The 10,561-nt window shown below is 42.8% G+C and overlaps 1 protein-coding gene across 2 annotated transcripts; it reads right to left on the minus strand.

Moving 5' to 3' along the window:
* Positions 1 to 898: 898 nt before the first annotated feature.
* On the minus strand, positions 899 to 4,139 carry LOC135582787 (protein NRT1/ PTR FAMILY 5.1-like). 2 transcript variants are annotated; one of them, XM_065121722.1, is made up of 5 exons: positions 4,009 to 4,139; positions 3,742 to 3,913; positions 3,438 to 3,655; positions 2,329 to 2,885; positions 899 to 1,914 (listed from the first exon to the last, which is right to left on the minus strand). In XM_065121722.1, the coding sequence occupies exons 2-5, from the start codon at positions 3,842 to 3,844 to the stop codon at positions 1,035 to 1,037; spliced, it is 1,758 nt and encodes a 585-aa protein (XP_064977794.1). In that variant the 5' UTR covers positions 3,845 to 3,913; positions 4,009 to 4,139; the 3' UTR covers positions 899 to 1,034. The 2 variants fall into 2 exon arrangements, with proteins under 2 accessions (XP_064977794.1, XP_064977801.1); XM_065121729.1 differs by lacking the exon at positions 4,009 to 4,139 and having other exon boundaries at positions 2,329 to 2,594; positions 2,673 to 2,885; positions 3,742 to 4,002.
* Between the last annotated feature and the right edge of the window lie 6,422 nt (positions 4,140 to 10,561).

The raw sequence follows: 10,561 nt of genomic DNA on the forward strand, positions 1-10,561 counted from the left end.
ATCATGGATGATACGATGGAATGAGGTAGTTACTACTAGTACGATGGAATGAGGTAGTTACTACTAGGTCCTATAAATAGGACTGAAGCAAGAGGGTGGGTGTACACTTGAAAATATCTGGTAAGTATTTAGTTTTTATCATTTTTTTACTCCATCCCTAATATTGAATACCCACGTATAGTTATATTATACCCTCCTGTCCTCGTCCTCGAGGAAAAAGAATCAAAAGCTTCTTCACAAATAACTCAAGCGAAGATTTGGTCCTTCAGATCAAAAGCAAAAGGCTCGGGGAGATCTCTTCGAGTCTGTGTTTACAGCAGATAATTAAAGAGAGACGGAGATGCGAGCCAACTGGGATCCAAAGTTTTCCTGTGCATTTGACCCGGTTGTCAATATCAAAGACTTATGATTTGATTCTTATTTGGTGGGTAATGACTTCTTAAGGATTGGTCATTGACTTTTCTTCACCCTATCCTTGTCTTGGCCCATGTAACACTGACAGAGAGTATTCTAAGGTTCTTAACCTTTAGGATTTCAGCTATGAGCTGATAAGAGGAGCTTCCATTCTCCCATCACACTACAACTTGTACTGTGTCCTTTTCTTATACTTGAAGAGGTGGGAAGTGGCTTCCATGAATGTGTATCTATGAATCTATCTTTTATACTGTGCCCACTAACCCAACAGGATAAGGTTTAGATTATAATTAAGATGGCTCCACCATATTGCAAGCAATTCGAGACATCTCTTATCATCATTCCATCCATCTTCACTTTGAGTTGGCAGTTGTGCTCTACTTCCTCCCAAATGAGTCGTATGCCATAAAAGACCTCATCGGATGCACTCTGTTTGCCTATTCTCACACTTCTTTTTTTATGATGTCAGTCGTATCCAACTACGTAAGACAAGATTTGGTATTTAGTCTCAGATATAAGTCCTGTGGTTTTGACTTTCGATTACAGAAATAATTGCACACTGATTAGTACAAGAAGAGAGAGGAGTTGGCATCTACGCATAATAGTAGTCCAGCACGGTGTCACACTTGAACCCCAAGTGAAGCTGGAGGGGCGTCCATGACCTTCCCTTCCATCTGCAGGCACACCACCTTCCCCTCCGCCACCTCCAACGCCTCCTCCTTGTACTTGTACTTGCTCGACACCCACACGAAGATGGCCAGGTTGATGGCCGATACGGACATCAGGAGGCCGTAGTAGTAGTCCAAGTGCGATGAGTTGATGTTGTTCCCGATCCAGCTCTTCCCCCCTCCCGCCCTCGTCACCCTGTCCACCACCGTCACCAAGAGGCTGTTGAGGAAGTTGCCGACGCCGATGCCGCTGGTGAAGAACGTCGTCCCGAGGCTCTGCATGCCCTCCGGCGACTGGTCGTAGAAGAATTCCAGCAGCCCGATGGCGTTGAACACGTCGCCGACGCCGAGCAGGACGTACTGCGGCAGCAGCCAGAAGATGCTCATGGGCACCACGTCCCCCGGCCCGGCAACGCCGCTCTGCCTGATGACGTGCATCCGGCGGACCTCGACGGCATAGGCGACGAGGGTGAGCAGGACGTGGAAACCGAAGCCGATGCCGAGGCGCTGCAGGAGGGTGATGCCGCGGGGGTTGCCGGTGCGGCGCCGCATGAAGGGCACGAAGTAGCGGTCGTAGAGCGGCACGGCGAAGAGCATGGAGACGGTGATGAAGCTGCCGAGGGAGGCGGCGGGGATCAGGAATCCGTGGCCGAGGCGGCGGTCCATTGTGGTGCCCTGCTTCACGAACAGCGTGTTCGCCTGGGCCCAGATGGTGCTGGGGACGAGGGTGGCGAACCAGATCACCGTCATGCCCAGCACAAGCTTCGTCTCTTGGACTTGCGTCACTGTGCATGGCTTGGCCGCTTCCTTAATGGCTGCCCTGTCAAGGAACCTGTAAAGAAGACAACAGTGGCAGTTAACAGGATTATCTGCCATCGCCAATGCAAATGAACAGACATTTCTGCAGGGTTAAGCTTCTATGTAGATCGACGATGGTGCCAGTGATTTGACATGATGTCTCGTCTTTACTCTCGATCTCCATGACACAATGGAGATATGGCCAGCTTGGAATGGAAGTCAAAGAAGTCCACTCACAGGCCACTCTGAACAGGGTTGTGCAGAATGGTGTATCAAATGACTTCCCTCTAAAGTGCCCCTACAGCTATCCCCAGTATGAAGGAACTCAGAAAACACTGCATCACTTTGTAGTGGATCCAATCCCAAAAGAACAGGAAAAAGCTAAGAACAGCTTCTCACAGTAGAACGCATCATATGGATACAGCAGAAGACGAGAAGAGGGCGTGACCTGAAGGAAGAGTTATAGTGCAGTCGCCGCTTGCCGGTGAGCAAGTAATGCTGCGGCTCGAGCTCGTAGAGCTCGGCCGGGTCGTCGGGCAGCTTAAGCTGGCGGTTGGCAATGGCCGCCGCCCAAACCCGGGCCATCTCCGCCGCCGGGCTATTGCTCTTCCGAGCCTTGTGTCGATAGTTGGGAGTGCCCATGTAGAAGACCACGAGTGAGACGGCGAGCCCCGTGGTAGGGATGCCATACCCGACGCCCCACCCGACATTCTCCTGCACGTAGACGAGCCCGAGCGTGGCCATCAGGGCGCCGAGAAACGTGCTGAACATCCACCAGTTGAAGAAGGACACCTTCAGCGTCCGCTCGTGGGGGTCGAAGTCGTCGAACTGGTCGGCGCCGAAAGTGGATATGTTGGGCTTCGTCCCCCCAGCGCCAACCGCCAGGATGTACAGGGCCCCGTAGAAGAACGCGATCTGCGTCGGCGTAGCCTTGTTGCAGACGTCGTCAGTGCAACTCGGCCTCAACGACTTGATGGAAACTACCATTGTCAAGAGAACCATGCCCTGCGGAAATCACATCAGTGCAGGTCGGGAAAGTGATGCATCATGTCGCCTACTGTGAAAGATTCCTCTACTGAAACAATTCACATGAAGCATTTTGGTTCACATAATGCATTGCAACAGAGAGAAAAGGAAGTGTGGGTAGGACAAAGGAAAAGGTGGGAGGCAGCAACACCAGTTAGTGTTCTTGGTAGTGGCCCTGTTCTTTTACCCATTACCGTTCAAGAGAACAGAATCCAATCTTTTCCGAGGATGTGATGAGGCAACCGAGTCCCTTTAGACCACCAGCTTTCACCATCGAGATGAGTGGAGAGTGGCGAGAAAGGATTCGAAGTCCAATCAATCAATCATCCAAGACTTGGCTCATCCCTCACAACTCAAAATCAAACCCAAACCTCACCAGGAATCTGATCGCTGCCTCTCATGCTAACACAATGCTGGATTCATCTAATGAAAACTATGGCATATTTGAGGGAGGAAACAGTAGTGGAAGTCCATGGCAAAACAGTGCTGAGTTCATCTAGGAACAGCTGAGGCTCTCGTATCGGCTCTTACCAGTACATAAACGAGGGAGGAAATGGTGAAGGTCCAGAACCGGCCCAAGTAGGTGTCGGCGATGTAAGCGCCGAGGACGGGCGTGATCCAGACCGAGCCGGACCAGTTGTTGACGTTCCTCACGGACGAGACTGTGTCCTCATGCAGCTGCGTCGTCAAGTACACCACAAGGTTTGAGGCCACGCCGTAGAAGGCCATCCTCTCAAAAGCTTCATAGCCTGCAATCACGTCGAACTGTAAACTTAGCATCTTCCATGATCAGAAACTCTCTCACCTCAAGTGCAGCATCTGTAGCTGGGTTTACCGACGAGGAAGGCGCAAGCTCTCCATCTCCCGGTCTGAGAAGCAAGCACAGGGCGGCCATGGAGATCAACTGATCCATCCTTTGTGTAGCCTTTGTCATCCATTTGAAGCTTCAGCTACTGCTCGACAACTTTCGGCTGTACGGTGGACTTCAAATGATCAATCTGTGAGGACTGAGCAAAAGAGAGAGAGAGAGAGAGATGGTGAGGCGGAGAAAGATGGAGAAGAGAGAAAGGAGGTGAAGAAGATAGCTCTGAGATATGGATACCACCGAGCACCAGGTCTTTGGAGCTCAGCACTTAAATAAGCTACTCGGATGCAACAAACGTTCGACGGTGGACATGAACGCATTTTGCCTTGTGGTCTTCTTAAGCTTTTGCGTTGTGATTCATCTCTTTGTCCTCGTCTGATGGGATCCTTGCCCAACTTTGGCACATCCGGATGCACACTGTTGTTTCTCTATCGTGAAGAGGACTTCAGATGACTAGTATTCTTCACTGTTGTGATGAGTACTTGTAATTGCCAGCTATTGCTTTTGTCACCTATCGATCTTCCATTAATTGCACCAGTTGGAGGGATCCGTATAAGGTCGCATGATCATGTGAAGACACGAACATAAATGGTTGATAATTTCGAGGCACTACAATAATTACATGGCACAAAATGCAAGGCTTGGTGTGAAGACCTCCATGTACACGTTAGAATATAAATAATAAGAAGCCAAGGTTTTATCTTCTTTGATAGTGTTTCCTATATAATAGAACAAACAGATGAAGATTCTCAATTCCCAACCATACAAATGATTTTAAGTTGGAAAAATCACAAATATCCCTAAAAATAACTTATTTTCATATTCATTTATCTAAATCTTAAGTATAGAATATATACATATATAAATTCTAAAATTTGAATGTATGTCATTAGTGTCCTTTAAAAAATCAATATATATATATATATATATATATATATATGTATATATATATGTATGTATATATAAGTATAGATTGTGAAAGGGAATCACATAATGGAGGGAAAATCCAACTCCTCATCTCCTTGAATTGACTATTCTCTCGTTGACAAAGATATTGGCCCATGCTGGACCTCCTCTTGCTTGCAGACCTGTGAAAGCTAAGCCATGGCGAGACCGCGCATTGTCAAGCACTCACCAGCACAGTCAATGGAGAACAGTGAGGCTCAGCATCAGTACATGCCGCAGAAGGCCACTCAAAAGCACCTGGTGGGGAATCTTGACCCACCATGGCGCCATTTTTCTGGCGGATATACTGCAACAACAGCCTGTTCCTGCTGCCGCGACTCGGAGAAAGCATCTTCCCGAATTTTCCTCCCCTGAGTGGTCTTCTATGAATCCTAGATCACTGCGTTTCCTTGGATCATGGGCGCAATAGTAGAGCAAGCTTTACTTTTCATTAGATGACTGCAATGTGTTCCCAAAAGACCTCCTTTGACCTGAGCAAGCTTATGGAGAACCTTCTTTTTTTCTTCTCATGTCATTTCATGGAAGTTGACCTGGAGTTCCTGGCTTCATCCTCAGTCAGTGAGGGCTCTTCTTTACTTTTTGTATTGCTCTTCTAATGGATTCCGTCTTTCCACTTTTCCTTTTGTCCTCCTTCTCCTCCTCCTCCTTTCTCTCTCCCTTCATGGTTGGAGAGAGAGATGTGTTCCTGTGCATGATAGGGAACATAGATATGAGAGGAACTGGTGGGACACGTCTCCCATGCTGAGCATGGACTAATCCAAGTTTGAAGCACTTGAGAAATCCCCACTCAAGAAAGAAACTTATCCAACACGAGACAGTAAAGTGTGCACTGACGCATAACCCAGCTTCGTTGGAAGATGAACCTGCATGATTTGTGACTTATCGAAGGCATACAGCCACAGTCGTACAACTACGATGCCACTGATGATGTGATCGTATGTAATAACTCACCTGAAGCAATCCATCACAGCAAACGAAACATTAACATCAGCAACGCTGATGTTATTCTTGAGTTCGGAGCTTGCAGACACTTGAACCACAAGACTAAACGCCTTGAGATGTTCATTCCGCAACAACATCTTCGTGATTCTGTTCATCTTCTTCAGAAAGGTAAAATGAACTGACAGATAAAGTTTTTCTTCCCAAGTGACTCATCCAACCTTCATCATTGCATTGGTACGTATTTCTGCTGATCCGATCCTGTGCTGGCGACCTCGGACTCGCATTATCTCAGCTGCAGAATAATTGCACGGATGCACTGAGCAAGTAGCGCACAAGCTGACAGCAACAGCGCCCTGCGAACAGTCTCATGCATGCGTGAGTGAGTGCATTGCCACTGAAACCATGCAAGGCATGTGAGCTAGTGGTGGAGCCATCATGTGGTGACACCAACAGCGGCCGCATGGTGGAACTATCATATGGTGACACCTACAGCGGCCGCCATTAATGCCGGCCGTAAGCAGCGGAACGGCAGCCGTGACCTTTGGGAGGGGCAAGATCGGCCGACCACGAGTGGCTTGGCTGCCGCCGTTGCTGGTGTTCCCCTCCTCCTATCGTTGTCGCTGCTATGTCAAGATCAGGCGGCCAGGAAATGGACCCATGAGTGATGCTTTCGGAGAAAATTGATTCAGAGACCATCACCGTAGATGAGAAATGACAATCATATATGTTCATCATCAAACTATAATTATTGTGGCCCTCAGGCTTTCCCTATATATATATATGTGTGTGTATGTCTGTGTGTATATATGTATATATATATGTATATGTATATATATATATATATATATATATATATATATATATATATGTGTATATATCTATATATCCTATCTGTTTCTATTAATTCTATCAGCTATCATCCACCATGGTAGATATAGAAGCTGATACTCACGTTGAGTTGCTATATGTCCTGATGATGATGAGTCAATTTTAATATGCTTTTGTTATGGAAACATATAAAATGTAATGGTTGATTTGAAATTAAGATTTCAAGACATGAATTGATAAAGGAACACAAATCATTTAATTGTTTGAGCCTCCACAACAAGAATTTGTCAAAAGAAAATCAAGTTATTGATCAGGAAACACATCACAGCAAATCTAGCAGCATATCTAGTAGAGTCAGTCAAAAACTGAATCAGATCAAAGTAAATATAGTCATTGTATAAGTCAGTCAAACATCAAGAGCTTCATGTAACAATGAGAAGTTTCACTGCCATAATTTCCGCCATGTGATATCCATACACTGAACAAAAGGAGGAATCATGTTTGAATGTGCTCCAATAATTTGAACTACATATTGAGCCATATCTTTATGTGAGGGGTGGATATCTTCTATGTCCATGGTTTTAAAGAAGCTCTATACTTTCTATCATGCATTCTTGCTTGAAAGGTGGGTTTGACTTCTTACATTTGTTGTGACACATGGAAAAGATGATTCTAAAAGATGAAAAAGACATCCATAGAGAAGAAAATATGAGACCAACCAAAGACAGCCATGCACATAGCCTGCTTGCTCTGCAACTATGCATTCTAGATGTTACTTATGAAAAGATGAAAAGACACTCCAAAGCTGCATTGACCATCACATATTGAAGTGATACATACGTTTTGTGTGTTACACACATCTACATTCGGCCATCAGACCATGTCAGAAATGCCCTAGAAAGTCAAACAATACCTTATTTAGCCAGTGCCTAAGACATGGGGCCACTGCCCCAATTCACGATCCCACCATGGGTGAGGTGAAGAGAACAACCTCATGTTTCATGCAACTGAAGAGGGGAAGCTTTTCGTGAGGGTCCAAAATGCTCTCTCTCTCTCTCTCTCTCTCTCTCTCTCTCTTTCGCTCTCTCTGATAGGAAGTGTGTGTGGCTCTCCTTGCTTAGCCGGCACAAATGGAATTGCCATGATGATACTATTCTCGTTGTTGGATATGGACAACAATATACGACCATTCTGGGGTCGATATTGCTGCCCTCCCAAAGCTTCTTGGCGGACAGTGAATGATGGTGAAGGGAAAGGCCACTTCACACCCATGAAAACTCCATAGAGCATGACATCGAACTACGACAAGTCCACGTCTCACACCACACAGGCTTTAGCATTTTCTTTCCCACCCACAAAGTGAGTGAATTCCATCCGTTTGAAGATGTTGTTGGATGCATACGCATGTGTTGCGAAAACCAAGGCTTTTATTGATCTATTAAAGATTTTGACCACCGAAAATATGATTTTAGATCGAATTTTGTCTTCACTATTTCGTAGTGGGCCGATATCGGGTCAGGCCTGAATCCATTGTTTTACAAGCCCAAGAAGTTCCTCACTGCTGATACACATAGGTCGAATCCCTCTATATGGAGTAAGAAACTACAACCTGCTAACAAAGCTGGTTGTTTAATTGATTCTGCTTTCATTCATACATGTTATCATATCAAACTTTAGGTAACATCATCCCCAGCCAAACAATCTCTGCCTCATGACTGTTTTCTTTCTCCTAAAACCTAAATCAGATTGCTGTTGCTTTGGGACTCTTTAGAAAAGTTTATGTGGATATTATGGCATTTAATTTACTTCTCAAACTAATATCTGATAAGTCAGAGAAATTAGTGATGGGGATATAAACAGGAATAATATTTGTATATGAACAAATACTAGAAGATCATAATACGCAGCGGAATTAAATGGAAGCACAATCAAATAGAACACCAAGATATACGTGGAAAATCCCTCCAATGTGAAGGGTAAAAATCACGGGACAAACTAGAGATAATCCAATAATGAATATACAAATCTCAATCTCTTGCTCTAAACTCTAGCAACAATCTAATAACTGGGATATAAGGATCACGTCACTGTCCACAATATCTAAAACCTCCCCAAGTAATCACAGCAAGAGTTTACTGTAGATTTGATGAGAACACTGCTAGATGATTGAGAATAGCCTCTCTGCATTGTCCTTGTCTTCTTCCCTTTCTTTCTCTTCCTTTTCTGCCTTGTTTTCCTCTTTTTCTTTGGAATCCCGTGGTTCTATTCTTCTCCCACGTTGCTGCCTTATTTATGCATTTATCTGCCTCCAAAATGAAGCCACCACATCCCTCCTAATGTTAATTAGGGTTAGATTAAGAGGGGGTGTGGGTTGTGGCCTGCCCAAGCCCACTATGGACTGAATCCGTGGGCTACCAGCCCAACAATTAGTGCAATAAAGATTCTCAACACAATATTCAATAGCTAAATGTCGTGTATGTGTTATACTCTTCTCACTCAGCATAAATAAAAGGAAAAGGTAATGATAGGGAGGATGTGGATCAATTCATTTGGTTCTTATCGATGTGTGTAAGTATAAGAAACTTAGGCATAATCAAGAAGGCTTCGGATGTCCGATCTAGTATCGGCCAACAATAACATGACTGTTGAGTTTTTGATATGATTCTTTCGATACCTAAGTTAGTATTTGAAAAGAAACAATAGGAAGTGAGGATGACTATAGAGAATATTCCGTGGAGTGAGAGAATATTTTCTAAGTATTTGGGCCTAATTGATGAGAAGTAAATATTTTCCTATGTAAAGAAAAAGGGTTGATTGTTAGTTAAATGCATAAGCCAAGGAGATAGGATGCATTTGAGAACACATTTGAAATGTGTGTTTAAGGAACAATACATGTTTCAAATGTGAATTAACATTTGATATTTTTTAAAATTATATTTGACCTGAAATTTGATTTGAAAATGCGGGCTACCCTATTATAGCATTAGTATTTCAGTATTTGTGAGATGCTAATATAATTTTTTAAATTAAAAATACCCTGTAACTTTATATAAAATTATAAAATTACTAAAATAATTTAGTGAGAAACTAATATAATTTATATTTTCTATAAGGTAAATATTTATTTATTTATTTTAAAAGACTATTTTATATTATATTATTTTATTTATTGTATATTTGGGCCATACAAAATTTTTATTAAGATTACATACATACATACATTCATTTATTTTTATTTATTTATTTATTTATTTAAATAAAAAAATATGTATTCACTTTTGAATAAATATAAACAATATTAGAATGACAAATTTATCACAAAATATTTATGAACTTTTGGAATATAATTTACACCAATACACATTTAAAATACACATTTCATCTATTCTTTATCAAAATACTCAAGATATTCTATATCTGTAGATTCATTCAGTCTTTTCTCTCATCACATATTAAAAATACAAATGTGTAATCATCAAGGTTGGTGTACTTGTAGCTTCAAGAAGTACCAGTTTTGCAGGTAGATCACCCTCCGCTTCCCTTAACTCATTCATGGTCATATGGAGACTTATTCTAACATCATTGAACGAGCTATAGATCTCATGGATTCAGACATGCAGAACCTAAGAGGTTACGCCTTCGGTATTTAAGCAACTGCTAGAAGCTTGATTTGCATGTAACATCTGCCGGTTATGTTGAGGATGGAGGAAGGAAACGATAAAAACAGAATGCTACGATTGTTTCATGAACTACGAATGTAGTATTTAAATAAAAGGCAAGACAGAACACTTATATTCCTAAGTGCACACTCTCTACATTGTTTCATGAATTATGATCCTATTTATAGGATCTAGTGGTAACTACCTCACTTCACTCATGTCATCCATGATTGAATTAGGTGTATGAATTATCATATAACTTCTAGATCATGGGTCATTACTTAAAATATGCCTATAACTATTTAGAACATATAACTATCTAGATAACTATTATGAATCAATTCTTTATTTACAGCCTCTTAGCATGTCTAACTGTGATTTTTGCCTCGTAGATC

The sequence above is a fragment of the Musa acuminata genome, chromosome BXJ1-3 (genome assembly GCF_036884655.1).
Source record: "Musa acuminata AAA Group cultivar baxijiao chromosome BXJ1-3, Cavendish_Baxijiao_AAA, whole genome shotgun sequence".
Taxonomy (NCBI): domain Eukaryota; kingdom Viridiplantae; phylum Streptophyta; class Magnoliopsida; order Zingiberales; family Musaceae; genus Musa; species Musa acuminata.